At 47.7% G+C, this 15,194-nt stretch overlaps 1 protein-coding gene across 1 annotated transcript in view; it reads left to right on the top strand.

Annotated features, from left to right (window-relative positions):
- The window catches only part of CDH23 (cadherin related 23), a 194,783-nt gene that overhangs the window by 31,846 nt on the left and 147,743 nt on the right, over positions 1-15,194 (top strand). Inside the window, exon 4 of the mRNA XM_032695417.1 lies at positions 13,604-13,746. Coding sequence (XP_032551308.1) covers positions 13,604-13,746 — 143 coding nt within the window. The remainder of the gene's footprint in view (positions 1-13,603; positions 13,747-15,194) is intronic.

Here is a 15,194-nt window from a genome sequence, read left to right as displayed (position 1 = left end):
GCCCTTCACTGCTTCCTTTTTCACCCTGTTTCTCTTGCTGCTGTGTTGAAATTCCTGCAGCAAGTGTTTCCTGGGGTTTTGAGACAAAAGGCAGCTGGGCAGGTAGGATCCTGAATCAGGAGCCCTGTGGATTCTTGCAAGGTGCTGCGGAAGTGACTGAGAGATGTTTTTGCTGGTGTTTGGCATAAAGTCAATTAATTCTGGTGTTCAACTCTCTTCTTGTTCCCTTTGTGACAACTTCTGGGCACGCTGGTTTGTGGTTTTTTGAGGAAATTCAGGCAGGCTGGATGCTGTGTGTTTGTGTGAGGATTTGTTTTTGTGCAGGTGCTTCCACAGACGCTTGGAAAGCTCTTTCTGGAGGTAGTTTACATTCCATAAAGATGCAAAGGCATTCCCACCTGACCACAGTGACCATTTACATGGTGTGAGCAGTCAGTTGCCAACACTCAGAGCGACAGTTGTAGGAGCATTTATGAGAAATCCTTTGCCTGAAATATGTTTTTAATAAACCATTCACCGAATATATTCAAATAACAAATAAATTCCTGCAAATCCGAGTCCATTTGCAGACAACTCGCAAATGAGAAAGGCTAAATTAATTGAATGCTTTAGTCACTGGGGATAATGGTCCAGCTGTAACAGAACTCTCCAGATGTTTGTTTGCAGAAGAGTGTGCTTTCATAGGAAAAGAAAAACACTCGTGGGTATATTAACTCAGAAACAAGTTTACAGCTGTGTGCTTGCACGCTCTGCCTTTGCACTCCCACCAGCCACTGCGGAGCTCTGTTCCAAGGTTTCCTCTTGCAATAAACAGCCTCTTTATTTCTTGCTCATTGTCCTCTTGGCCATGCTTAGGCATCTGTGACGTCCAAAGTGAGGCAATGGCCCTGTGAAAGCCTCCCAGGCTTCAACAGTTACCACCCTCACTGTGCTCCAGGGTGTACCACGTGTTGCAAGTACAGCTGGACCGCTGCTGTTTCCAGTTTAGGCTGTTGTGGCTTGGCTTTTCCCTTTGATTTGGGTGGGTTTGCTGCACAGGACCGTAGATTGGGAGAACAAGGCACTGTGTGTGGAGCTTGCAGGGATGAGTGGAAGAGCTTTGGTCACTGGGTCTGGTTTAATTTCATCTAAGGACTGGAGCTTTGCCCAGCTCCTACCAGAGGAGCTAGGCTTTATCAGTATATTGGAGTCATCAGCCCAGTGAGCTTCATCCATTTCCCTCGGTCTTGTTTCTGTTGTTAAACAACCCAAGCTAGTTTTGAAGCCCCGTAGCTGAAGTGCCCCATTACTCACAGGAGAGAGGACAATGGAACGTGGGGCCGCTCTTAAATGTCTCTCCACGTTGGTGTCATTAATAACAGCAACACTGGCGCCACTTGCTCCTAAATAGCCTCATTTATCAACAAGCAATTTACTGTGGTGACGCAGATAAGCTCGTGCCTCAGATACCCAGGCACCACCTGCCAAGTCTCTCCCCACCTCCTCTTTGGCATTTGAGAGGGAGGAAGAGGGAGGCATGGTAGGAAATGCTCCGTCCACGTTGTGACAGTCATTGCCGGCCCCAAGGAGTTGAGTTGTGCTTGGAGGAGTTGGGTTGCGCTTGGAGGAGTTGGGTTGTGCTTCGAGTCTGGGACCGATGGATGAAGGGCTTGATGAGTTGCACGTGTTGTGTTTCTCGGGCTGTCGCCTTTGAGGAGAGACTTCAAGCACCTGGTTGTTTCTCTTGGTTCTCTTAAAGGTTTTGTTTGCTTTAGTTGTGGCTGCCCCATTCCTGGAAGTGTTCAAGACCAGGTTGGGTGGAGCTTGGAGCAACCTGGACTAGTGAGAGGTGTCCCTGCCCATGGCAGCAGGTTGGAACCAAATGGTCTGTAAGGTCTCTTGCAACCCAAATCGTTCCACAGCTCTACGATCCGAGGGGAGAGAGGAGCAGGAAATGTAGCCTTTCCAAAACTGCTGCCTTGGGTTTCAAATTCCTGGCCCATTACTGTAAGTCTTGTTTTTACTGCAGCCTTATCTTGGAGATCAAGAGGTGCTAACTCAGCTCTGGAGAGATAAATCAAGAAGGGATTTTGCTGCATCTTCATTATAACAAGACAGAATTCATCACCCAGCACATGTTTTGAAACCTCAGAGAGTTACAGTGACAGTCCAAGGCCGATTTGATTACAGATCTGAAGTCTGCAGGCAAAAACCTGACCGCTGGTACCATTTCCTTTGGCTTTGGGACTTTGCTCCAAAGCACACTCTGGAGCAAAACACCCTGTGATATTTGGGCTCTATGTATCTCGGTTTCCCTGAACCATTCAGAGAGCAGAGCAGCTGGGCCATAGGCAAGTGCAGCACGGAAGGGTTTGTATTCCCTGTGAGACTGAGAGCCTTGGGGATGCTTCAGCTTTTGTAAGGCACAGATGAGGTTTCAAACAAGACATGAATGAATCCAGCTCGCACTTCACTTGTGCAAGTGTAATTTGCTGACGGGTTTGTTTTGTTGTTTTTTTTTTTCTTCTTTTACCCATCCATATTGATCAGCTCCTCAAACTTGACAGGGCTGCTGGTGGAGGAAAGCAGTTCAGCACTGATGTTTGTGTGACTCTTAGCAGGCCCTGTTGCAATAGGGCAAAGTGCAATGGTTTTAAACTGAGAGTGAGTTGATTTAGCTTAAATATAAGGAAGAATTTTTTTTACAATAAGAGTGGTAAAGCACTGGAACAAGAGGCACCATGCCTGGAAACATTCAAGGTCAGGTTGGATGGGGCTCTGAGCAACCTGATCTAATTGAAGATATCCCTGCCTGTGGTAGATGGTTGGATTAGATGCCTTTAAAGGTCCCTCCCAACCCAAATCATTTAGTGACTTCTCCATTAGCATTGCTACCTTACTGTTCTGGGGATGTCTTATACCCTACGGGTATCCTGCAGTCCTGCTCAGTGCCAGGGCAGTCCTGGGACCTGGTCCATAGCCATTGCAACCTAATGAGCTTTATCTCTGACCTCATATTAATTGCAGAACAACTTCTCTTTTCTAATTAACACAAAGCTATGTTACCTTGTCTGGCTAAGATGCAAAATACCGTGTGTGTCACCTTACTCATAAATCATTTATTTACGCCAAGTAGCAAAACACCTCATTAAATAGACTTCTGGAGTCCTGTTTTTCTTCTTTTTGCCCTGGTATATTTCTAGAAAGCTTGAGGATTGTGGGTCACCTTCATCTTCTGATCTCCTCTGCCCTCCTTCTTTCTTGTACAGTGGGCACGTACCCCTGTTTTTCCAAGCTGAGGAGAGGTAACCCCCACCTGTACGATCCCAGTGCAGCTCCTGTTGGTTTATTGCATCCACTGAGGAGAAACTAATCCCTGGAACTAGGATTTGATTTCAGTCAGCAGAGCTGGTTGGTGCTCTCTGGACATACGGTAACTCTGTGTCTTCCACATACTCTGGACCCTTTTTTCTGGGAGAGATGGCAACATCTCATCTGTCTTGATGGCACATTTTGGCTCAATTTATATTCTAGGCAAGCATTGTCCAGTCTTTCCTAGTGAGAGTGCATGGCTTGCTTCAGCTGGCTTTGTGTCCAACTGGCAGATGCCTCTGGAATTAGGGATGCTCAGCATCCCTGCTGCTCCTTGGTTTTAGCTGGCAAGGCACCTCTGGGTGGTCAAAAAGGGAGGGTACAGTCAGTGAAACTTCTGGGAGGAAGGTCTCCTTGCTATGTCCATGAGGACCCTTAGCTGTCCCAAGAAAAGTGGTTCATAGTCGTGAGGGGGACTTTTCAGAAGGCATGGGGTGACAGGACAAGGGGGACTGGCTTTGACTAAAAGATGGTAGGTTTAGATTAGATATTCAGAAGAAACTGCTTCCTGTGAGAGTAGGGAGGCCCTGGCACAGGTTGCCCAGAGAAGCTGTGGCTGCCCCATCCCTGGAAGCGTCCAAGGCCAGGTTGGAGGGGGCTTGAAGCAACCTGGGCTAGTGGAAGGTGTCCCTGCCCGTGGCAGGGGATTATTGGAATGAGATGGTCATTAGGATCCCTTCCAACCCAAACTATTCTGGGATTCTGTGTTTATGGGACAGCTCTCAACCATGTCTTTTAAAGAAAAAGGGTTGTGTCCCTAAGGAGGAACACTTAACTTTCCGTAATTTATCTATAATTTTCATGAAACTTGCAGGAATGCTGTGTTTTCTGTGGTACAAATCCTTCTCCCATCTTTGACTCTAACTTGCCATGGAGGCTGGGTGTTGTTTCCCTCCACACTGGCACCTGTGACAGGGTTTCCTTTGAGTTAGGTAAAAAATTAACTTCTTTCTTTTTGGAGTGAGTTGGGGACAAGGCAGGAAGGAACAAAGGAAATATCCCTTATTCTTTCTGTGCTGTTTCTGAATTCAAAAATTAATTAGAAAAGGATATTCTGTGGATTTAGGGTTTAAACTTTGTGTCAGAAATGTTAATCAAGACTGCATTAGGTAGGTTTTCCTTGAGGAGTTAGGGGGGAGGGTGTTAAGGTTGTTTCATAGATGGGCAGGAGATATGTGGAGCAGAGCTCGTGGGGGTCTTTGGCCAAGCAGAGGGAATGGGTTTGCCTTCAGAAGTGGGGAGCATCCTCCTCTCCGCTCCCCAGAGCTGCCAGAATTGGGGTTTAGATCTCACCCAGTCAGTGCTGCTATTCCAGGGCTGGTTTGCTGACAGCTTTTCCAGACCACTTTTAAGAGCCCCAAGGCAACGACGTTGGGGCTTTTTTGCTGTTATTTAACACCTCAGTAGATTTCACTGCTGGGATGTTACTGCAGACCTCAGATTTATGTTGTCCTTTTCTTTTCTGCTCCATCCTGCCTCCTCCCACCTCTCTACATGTGTCTCATGAACAGCTGCTAGTCACGGGAGGGTAGCTCCAAGGAGTGAGGCTGCACCTGATATTTGGGGTTTTTCCAGAATCCCCTTCCCTGGTCTCGTGGGTGGAGCTATGTGGGTATGGATATAGATCTCAGTCTGATTTCCTGTTGGCAGTGCTTGGAAAGGAAGACAATAAACCTGCCCAGGTTTAATTGGACATTGTCTTCCCCGTTTTGCAGTGTTGCCTGTGCTCCTGAGAATTCCCCTGGTCTTTAGGAAGCTTCAGGATTTTTCAGGCACTGAGTGCTTTCCTGGACATCTTGTGCATTCAGTCTTCAATTTATGCTCTGCCATAAAATATTGAGTTAATTTCATGTGGTCTCCCCTTTATAACTCCAGGATGCTCAGTGCTTATCCTTCCCTTGGTGTTTTTTCCTCCCTCCCACCTTTTGTATTTATTCTCTAAGTTTACCAAACGTTGACTATCCACTCTAGAAAGTGTAAATACTTCAATTTCCCAATTCCCTGCTGCTCGCCCTGTTCTCTGACCCTTCTCAGACAAAGGTGCGAGTGAACCACCAGCTAATTTCCTTTAAAATTAGTTGAAAACTTAGTGCCTTGAATGGTTGGCTCACCTGCAAAGCTCTGCTTGGGAACAGGATCACATCCTAGCTGCAACCAGCTCCTCTCCTTCCCCATTCTGTTGTGGGGATGAGGAGAGAAGGACAGATATCAATAGAAGTGAATGAGACTTTTTGACAGAGCAGCTTCTGCAAGGGGAACTTTTTTTTTTTCATATTTTTTTTAAGGGTGCAAACAATGGATGGAGCAGAATTTGCATAAAACTCATTAGAAAAAAAGTACAAGTTTCATAAATCTTGTGATAAATTAATGCGATATCATTCCGAGCATGATGTATTAATTTTAGGATGAAATGAATGGGTCTGTGATCATTGTTGGTAATTATGAGGCTCCCAGGCAGTTTGGAGAGGAAATTATTTTTAAGAGGGTTTTTTGTAAGTGTGGGGACCCTTTTCACACTGGGAATATCTTAAGAAACCCAGACTCCTCCTTTTACAAGTGTTTCTTTTCTTATTTTACTCTCCTGGGTGTTTGGGTGTTTTATTGGGGGTTTTTTTGGATGGATGCAAGTGTATTTACTTCCCTCCTTCATGCTGATGCAGTCTATTCTTTGGCAGACAAAAGGAAACAAAACTCCTTTGAGTTTTTGACCTAGTCTTTGTGTTCTCTCTTGTCCCAGGGAAAACCTGTGGGGTTTTTAGTGAAATGGAAGGCAGGAATTGCTGGATCCTAGTCTGAGCGGGCAGGGAGAAAGGAGAGGCAAGGCACCCCTGTGACACTGCTGCTTGCAGGGGGTTTGCCCAGAGATGAGCATTTTCTTTTAATCCCTTTTCCCCAGACAGATTTGGAGATACCAGAGCAATATTGAGGAGTATCAGTGATTTTGGCAGCAATGTGCCAGTGTGGTTGGAGAGTTCTGATTAATAAACCCCTGTCTCCAGCCCAAGGAGGTGCCAGTGAGTGAGCAAAGGCTGTGCCCTCCATCCACAGAATCATGGAATGACTGGGGTCAGCAGGGACCTTAAAGCTCATCCAGTTCCATTCCCTGCCGTGGGCAGGGACACCCTCCACTAGCCCAGGTTGCTTCAAGCCCCCTCCAACCTGACCTTGGACACTTCCAGGGATCCAGGGGCAGCCACAGCTTCTCTGGGCAACCTGTGCCAGGGCCTCCCCACCCTCACAGGGGAGAATTTGTTCCTAATATCCCATCTAACCCTGCCCTCTGGCAGTGAGAAGCCATTCCCCCTTGTCCTGTCACTCCTGCCCTTATTCAAAGTCCCTCTGCAGCTCTCTTGGAGCCCCTTTAGGCACTGCAAGGGTCTTTCAGGTCTCCATGGAGCCTTCTCTTCCCAAGCTGGACACCCCAGCTCTCCCAGCCTTTCCATCCACTGAACACACACACCACCAGCATGAAGCCACATGTTTAAAAGTGGACATGGAGAGCTTGTCTGATATCTGGGTTGCTGTAAGACCTGTTTGAAGGTTGATGGAGGGCGGTTGTTCTGTCTTACCTGTGTCAATGTCAGTGTTGACTTTATTTGGAAGGATGCCACTTCTGTGCCCATGTTCATGCCAGCACCCAGTGGCTGCGTGCACAGCATCTACCAGCAGAGCCTCGGAATTCTGTTTGTTTTAATGGCAATGTCTAGAAATTTCCATATGCCGTTGATTTTTTTTTTTATATTTTCCCCCTTCTTATTTGTCTTATAAAGTTAACCAGGGTGCTTAGTAAACAGCCAAGTAAACCAAACAAACCCTCTGTATGGCTGCCCTCAGTACAAACACTTGGCTCTTCTTTACCTGCTGTTGCTCCCTGCCTCTTAAACAGCTTTAAAACCCCTTTTAAACATCTCTGTGAGAGCTGGGGGGACCAAAGGCAGGCGATGCCTCTCTCTGAGGTTTACCACTGCCTGCCAGATCTGCTTATGGATTCTGTCTTCACACTGACTCCCCACTTAAATAACTAAATACAGCAGAAAAAATGCTCCGCCTCTGAGCATCTGAGGAACTAGGAAAAACTCCTCTGCTGTGCCTTTCACTTCCCAGCTTGATAAACTCCCTCAGAAATGGTTTTGACTGCACGTATTTGTTTTCCCTCTTCCCTGTCACCCCTGGGTTTGGCTCCTTCCTCTCCCATACCTGACGGCAGCCGTGCACGTGGTTCCTGGACCAGCTGCTCCAGGGCTTTCCCCCCCCTCCACCATTGGTGAAGAGCTCCTGTTTTTCTGATGGCAGGAGCTGCTCTTTTCGTGTTTCTTTATTATGAGACCCTTTTACAAAGGTGCTGGTGTCTCCCTGCCCTTTTTGACTCGCTCTGCAGTGTGGTAATTGTAGTGGAGGCAGCCTCGGTGGAGGGGAAAGCTGATAACTCCCCATTAGCATCTGGGAAGAGAAACGTGTAACGTTGAGCTCAGCCTGAATTGTAGGAGTGGAAACTTTCTTCGCTGAGTCCTTCTGGGAAGTGTTGGCTCAAGGGGTTGAGCCCTTTCTGAGAAGGAGGTCAGGGAGTGTCTGTTGAGGTTGTGCTTACGGAATGAGCTTGGAGACAGGCCTGGAGGTGGATGAGTGGGATGCCCGTGTACCTGTGATGTGCTTTTAGGTAACCCTGAGTGTAGCTGAGTGGTGTTGACCAGGGTTTAAACTCAACCCAGCTGTGTGGCAGGAGTTCTGCTATTACTGTTCACCCAAGGGGTGCAGGAATGGAGATGGAGACACCCTGGTGCCTGCAAGAGATTTCCTGATCCCAGGTGTGCTTTGGTTGCCCTCCCAGCCCCCCCGCTGGCATTGCCCCCTGCACATCAAGTGAGGTCTCCTGTGCACGCTCCGTCCCCAGCTCTGGATTTGTCCTTTCCGGGAAAGTAATCCCAAACATGGAAGAAGCTTCTACTTGCTGTGACCTCCCGCTCGAAACTAGATTTTGCTTTACTTTCTTTGCTAGGGAGTCACTGTCCTTTCCCCTCCCTGCCATTGCTCGGAGATTGCTCAGCAGCACAGAAATATTGGCGTTTCTTCTTTTCAAAGTCTTTGGGAAAGGGCTTTCTTTCCCCCCTCTTAGTTATTTTTTTTCTTTTTCTTTTTTTTTTCCTGAAAGTTTAAAGAGAAAACGAATTGGAGGTAAAAAAAGGGAACAGGTGACAAATGAGAAGAACAGGGTTGGAATTTCAAGATCAAATCCTGCCACCAAGTGTATCAGAGGCCAGGCTGCTGTGATGAACTGGGCTAACTGGAGATGCCTGTGCTGGGATGACTGGGGCAGGAAGGCAGGACCAGGTTGTCCCATCTGCTTTCCAAGGAAGGAGGGGGAGCCAAGGAAATGCTCTGGCAGCTACTTTGGAGCAAAAGTGTGGCGGTGGCCTTTGTGTCAGGGGATGCCTTGCTGCAGGGTGCGGTTGCTAAGATGATTTTTAACAAAATTTCTGCTGGTTTGAGAAGCTGAATGGCTGCTGAGGGCCCCCTGTGCCAGCTCTTGACTTTGATGGAGGACCACAAACACTGCTCTTGGTACCAGGGCTGTCTCCTTCCTGCTTCCCTCCCCAGCGTGTCTGGGGCCTCTGATCCATTTGCTGCTGCTCCTTGAAAAATCCCGCAAAGCCCCTGGTCCCTGAGCTGAGTGCCCATGGTGCTGGGTGGCAGCTCTGGTGGCAGCCAATAAGCTCTGTGGTGACTGTGCCCGCAGATACAACCCAGAGCTCAGGAGCCAAGGAGAAACAGTTTTTAACTCGTTAAAAACAAGGATTAAAATGCTTTTTATATGAAAGTGTAGCTGATGCCTGAAGTCTTGAGCCCAAAAGCCAGTGCAGTCAGCAGAGACATTCCTATTAACTCCACTTGGGTATGAATCAGACCTTTTAACAGAGAAGCTTATTAAGCAACTAATTAGAAACCTTCCCCTTCTGTTGGATCCCAGTGCCCTCCATCCCACCCCAGCCCATTCCTGTCTGGACTGTGTCAGCATCTTGCTTGGGCAGCTTGTTCATTCTCAGACTCCCTCCTTGACCCTGAGAGTCAGTACTTCCACAGCCCTCAGGGAGCTCTAGGATCCTCCCAGAGAGTGAGTTTGTTTTTTCTCTTCTCTCATCCCCCTCTTGAAAGCAAAACCAATGTAGAGGAACTGGGGCGGGCATAACCCCTTTTCCTGCTTTCCTCCGTGGCAAACTGGAAGGGCAAGAAAAATATAGAGGTTTACACCTGCAAGCAGGATACTGAGACAAGAGTCCCTCTATAGGATGGAAAAGTAGACCCCATGAAGCAGCCAAACTAAAAGAAATATAGCAAAATCCAAGCAGGAACAAAACAGGAGGCAAAAACAACAAGGAAAAAAACAAGCTCCTGAGGTCAATCAAAGTTCAAGACTTGGAGAAAGAAGAAAATCTGTGTACGTGTGAGAAAGAGGGAGAAGTAGCTGTGATTGAGAGAAAGAAGGCAAAAGGAGACGAGATAAATTCTGATTATCTGGTGGAATCAAGACACTTAACTGCCCTGTCTGATTCCTGAGAGGAAACAAATGGAGCCTATAACTTTGCACTGCAGAAGGATAATTTGTCCCTGTTTCCTCAGCCCTTGCTGGAGCCAGGACGGTGCTTGGGCTGGAGGAGGCTTGAAAAGCATCCTCAGCATGACCCCGGGGAGAGATGGGAAGGTGTTTTTCTTTGTGAGCCACCCTGAGAGGGATTTCTGACAGATGTGGTGCTCTACACAGCCTGTCTGAGCAGGACCCTCTGCTTCTCGATGATTTGCCAGTGATTCTGACACTGGAGGGTTTTGGGAATGCCAAGACCCAGAGCAGTTCCACTGTTGCTTCCATGAAAGAGGGTATGGAGTGGAGCTGAGTATTGCTGCCTCTGGGGCTTGCCTTGGTCTGGCTTCACCTACGGGTGGGACAACAGCAGCTTCCCTGGGATCACCCTGGAAAATGGGAGTTCTGGTGCTCTGCTGAGTGGTGGCCCTGGTGCAGATGCTCCAGCTATGGAGCTTTACCTTGTGCTGTCCAACCAGTCTACTCATTTTCTGTTGGTGCAGGAAATGAAGAGGGGGGAAAGTAGGATAAAAGAAATAAATACAATTAATTGGTGCTGAAGAAATCGGTGGAAGGCAGCTCACACAAACTTCTCATGTGGTGGTGGAAGTGGTGAAGTTTTAATACCACACTCCTAAACTTAGGATTCCCTTGGGGTAAAACTTGCGAGAAAAATTGGAACAAACCAACTGTGAAGTCTCACTTCTTATTTCAGGCTCTATTTCTTATTATCTTCTATTTAATTTGTTATTTTGATCCATATTTTAGACATTTATAATCCTTTTTTTTTTTCCTGTAACAAGCTGGAGGTGCTCTGAAGGTGGGATGGTGATTACTTGCCTGATGGAGGGGTAAGGGAATGGGAAAAAGAGCTCTTAGAATTTGGTATCTCAATTGTGAGGGTTTGTTTAGGATGGAATTCTCCTCTGTTACAGTGCAGCTCACACTTTAAAGTTCTGAGCTGCCCTATCCGTATCCTAATGAAGTTTTTTGAAAAAAAGTTGAGGGTGTTCCTGCTGTGTTTCCCTTTTCCTCCTTTACCCACCGAATCCATCCTTAATTTTGCTCCTCTGGGAGCAGAGGGGGGTTGATCCCAGAGTGCTGTTTCACAGGGATCTGACTTCACAGGCTGACAGGTGCAGGAACTGGAGGTGGGATGTTGTGCTCTGCCCGGAAATGCCTTGCCTCCTTCTCCAGGTTATCCTGAATTTAGGGGCTAAATTCCCTGGCAGTGAGAAGTAGCTGTAATGCAAAGAGAGGAGAGTTAAATATTTGTTTGCTGGCTGATTGATTGATTGGTCGTACAACTGGGTTTGCAGCACACAAACAATAAGCACAGCTATAATTAGAACTGGGTGGCACATGATTTTCCTATTCAGCAGGAATTTTAAGATCATTTCCCTTCCAGAGGTGCAACTAAGAATTCTTGGAGTTTGAAATGTTTACCATTCTGAAGGAAATTGCAGATAGCCTGTTGATCTGGGAGGGTTTGAATGGGATGTAAAGGGTGCAAGATAAATTGTGCAGAATAAAGAGGCATGACCCTGGATTTACTTTGTCTTCACTACTGGCTTTCATTTTTGTGGGGGACTGACAGAGTCTTCTTGTTTCTTGAGGAAAAGGAACCTTTGCTAAGGATGACCTTGGATGTCCTCCAGCATAAAACCAAGCTAGTACCTTGTTTTATATTGAGGTTCCAAGGTTTGAGAAAGTGTAGGGTCTTCATTTCTATGGTGTTGGCTGCACTGAAGAAATGAGAGCGTTGCAGATGAGCAGTTTGATCACGGGTTTGGATTTTGTCTTTGTCCAAAATGTCTTTGATTGTGACCCATCACTCACTTGCACCCGTGTTGGTGGAAGGAATTTTTTCCCAGTGGTTAATTCTAGCTGCTCTTTTTAAAGCAACTACTATTCCTTCTCCAAAGAGAAATTTGTCTGGGTCGGGACATTGAGTCTTGCTGTGCTTTCATGAAAGAGTCATCGTTAAACGTTACATTTTGTCCTCAAGACGACCCGAGTCATCTCACTCTTCTTAGTCAGAGATGAGGCAGATCAAGTTTTTAAATCCTGTTTTAAGGGAAAAGCACTTTTGCTAGCTCTTGAAAGTTTGTGGCTTCCTCTTGCATCCAGTCTTGAGGATCCACCCAGCCCAGCAACTTGTAGAATTGCAGCCTTGGCAGAACCAGCTCTATAAAAGTTACTCCTGCGTGCCCAAAGAGCATTGTGGCCCTGCCAGACAGGGCATGGAAGGAACCTCGTGCATCTTGCATGCTTGAACCCCCATACCTGCAAGAACGGCTTTGGGATATTCTCCACTGCAGCTGTGGCCCACCAGCCTTCTTTGAAGGTGTTTGGAGCAGGGTCATAAAAGCAAATATTTACCAAACAAGCCCCAGTTACCAAGGGCTTCTCCTGGCTGCTTGGTCCTCCCTGTTATTTGCCATTCCTGTTATTTGTCGCCTGAATTTGTACCAACAGCAACTTTACATGGCACCCAATGAGGTGGGTGGCCTTGGGACCTGCCAGACAGCTAGGTCCTCACTCAAATGTGCTTCATCAGTGCTGTAGGGCACTAAATTTTTAATCAGAAAGTCATGGCGGGTGAAGTCAAATGCCTTGTAGGAGTCTATTATTTCTTTGCAGTTACCTTTATCTGCCAAAATTGTAATCTCATCAAAGAATAAAATCAGGTTTGTTTGACAAGGTCTATTTTCCATAAAATCGTGTTGACTGGCATTAATTATGTTCCTATCGTTTAATTTCTTATTAATGGAATCTCGTATCAGCTTTTTCCATTATTTCCCCTGTGATTGATGTCGGGCCTGTTGGTCTGTAATTGCCCAGCCTCTCTCTACTCTCCAAGCTGCGTTGCTGCTTTTGCCCTCTGTTCTGCTGGAGCTTCCCTCCCCTTCCCAGATGGGTGAAATTTGGGCCTCTGTTCTGCTTGGCCCGGTGATCTGAGTGCTCTCGTACTGCCAAATTTGGCCCATGCAGAGTATGTGCCCCAATCCTCAAGGCCGTGTGACCGAGGAGATCTCCCATCCTTATCCCCCCATCCTCAAGGCCAGGCAACCAAGGGGATCTTCCATCCTTGTCCACCAGCTTTTTTCCTCCTATTTGCTCCCCCATCCTGCTGAGGAGAGCACGGAGAGCAAATGGCTGGGTGGGCAACAGGCAACCACCCATGGTGAGCTAGACATGGCAGGCTTTGAAGGTGCTCAGAGGTGTCATGGAGAGGCCAAAAATGATTCAAGAAGATTCTTCTGGGTCTGAAATAAAGGGGTGGTGGCTGTTCTTTGCTTTTGTTGCTGTATCTGCTGGTGGTGCCCCTTGGCAGGGAAGAGTGTGAGGGAGGCTGGTCAGTGCTTTCCCAGAAGAGGTGTGGGTTCCTCCACTGTGCCAGAAATGGCCTTGCTTGGGCTGGACTAAGATGACTTTCTGTTTTGATAAGGATGAGGAAAGAGAGGATCTGTGGTCCAGCTCGTCTGTACCACACAGAACAGTCAGACCATGCACAACCTGACTCCCCTTGAAGCACTGTAGCGCCATGGGAAAAGAGTTTGGGGATGGTTTCAGGTCTTCCACAGACCCGCATTCTCTGATGTGCTGAATGTTTTTGGGATTTCTCCCTCCCTGCCCAATTTGGCTCATGATTTCTCTCCTCTCCCCCTCTCCCAGGTTCCTCAGTGACTCAGCTGCTGGCCCGGGACCTGGACAACGACCCGCTGGTGTTCGGCGTGGTCGGGGAGGAGGCCAGCAGGTTCTTCGCCGTGGAGAGTGTCACCGGTGTCGTGTGGCTCCGTCAGCCCTTGGACAGAGAGGTAATGCTGAGAATACCCTCTGCTGAGGGGAGGGAAAAACCCTCTTTGCTCAGATAGGTGGTGGCTCTGCAGCTGAAATGGGTGTTGTTCCCACACGGAGTTGGGAATCCAGATGTACCCCCATCCCTAGTCACCCTGTCACTGTCACCAGTTCAATGGGGACATGGGGAATAAGCAGGGAGCTCTGGTTTGATCTGGTTTGCTGGTTTTCCTGGATGCCAGAATAATATCTGCGACTCTGGAAGGAAAGGAAATAATAAATGGAGATGATCTGCCAGAAAGCCAGGATGCTCCAACAGTCAGGGAAATCTATGGACTCTCTCTTTAAAGCTCTATTTAAATTAAATCCTTTGCTATTTAGAACAGTTTGTGAAGAGATGTGAGGTGTCCCTGCTTATTCAATCTCATCAAGACTTTTCATCCTCTTGTGGATTCAAGCTGCTGGATGCTAAATTTGGCAAGATTCTTGCCTCGAAGCTGTTTCACACCCCTGTTTTCCATGGCAGCTTTGGTGTGCAAGGATGGGATCCCATCCAGGTGCCTGCTTTACTAAATCCCTGGCCCTTGCTGCATTCCTGGAGCGAGGAAGAAGGGACAGCGCAGGCACTTGGACAGGAGCTTGGGAAGACTGGGAAAGTACTCTATGACTTGGGCAATGTGCTTAATTTCCCCTGTGCTTGTGTTGTCTGTATTTAGTCCTTCCTTGGCCAGCAGCAGCGTGGTGAAGGTCAAACCCATTAACACACCTCAGGCACTGGTGGTCCCGGTCAGAGCCAACCAGAGGTTGGGACGTGGAGGAAGCAGGGTGGTGGATGCTGCTCAGGCTGAGGTGGGGGGGAGGGCAAACCCAATTTCACAGCGTTAAGAACGAGGCTTTGAGAAGATGAAGTGTTTTTCTTCACCCCTCTCCCCTCCGCCTCCCCGTGCCAACAGCTGCTGGCATGAGTCATAAATCTTCCCTCATTCAAATGCCTCCTGCTTCCCCCTACTCATGATGCCAGCCTTAAGCCAGGGAGGGCAATCAATAGATTTTAGGGGTCTTTTCATGGAGGTTGGGAAGGGAAGGAGCTGAGCACAGCTCAGATTCGTGGATGGGCTCAGCTGGGAGAGGAGCCTGCACCCATCAGCTCATCCCAGAGGCTCAGAGTCAGAAGAATACATGGAAGATGGTGAAGACAGACCAGTGCATGGCTTGGTATGGGTATGGGAAAGGACTAAAGGAGATGGGAAAGGTGTAAATAGCAATTTGTGGTGGAGGAAGCAGGACGGTGTGGGAGGGAAGGGGTGGATGGAGGTGGGCAGCAGGCTGGGAGCAGAGAACCAGCAGCCTGGATGCACGTGATCAGAAAGTCGGGGGAGAGAAAGCCATGCAAGAAAAGTACTGGGGAAGGAAAAGCAAGGAATCAAACCTTGCACAATGGGAGAGAAAAAGAGAGGCTTGAAAAGGG

Source organism: Chiroxiphia lanceolata, chromosome 8, assembly GCF_009829145.1.
Source record: "Chiroxiphia lanceolata isolate bChiLan1 chromosome 8, bChiLan1.pri, whole genome shotgun sequence".
In the NCBI taxonomy this organism is placed as follows: Eukaryota; Metazoa; Chordata; class Aves; order Passeriformes; family Pipridae; genus Chiroxiphia; species Chiroxiphia lanceolata.
Note: the sequence above shows the minus strand (reverse complement) of the source record. Positions and strands in the feature narration are given on the sequence as shown.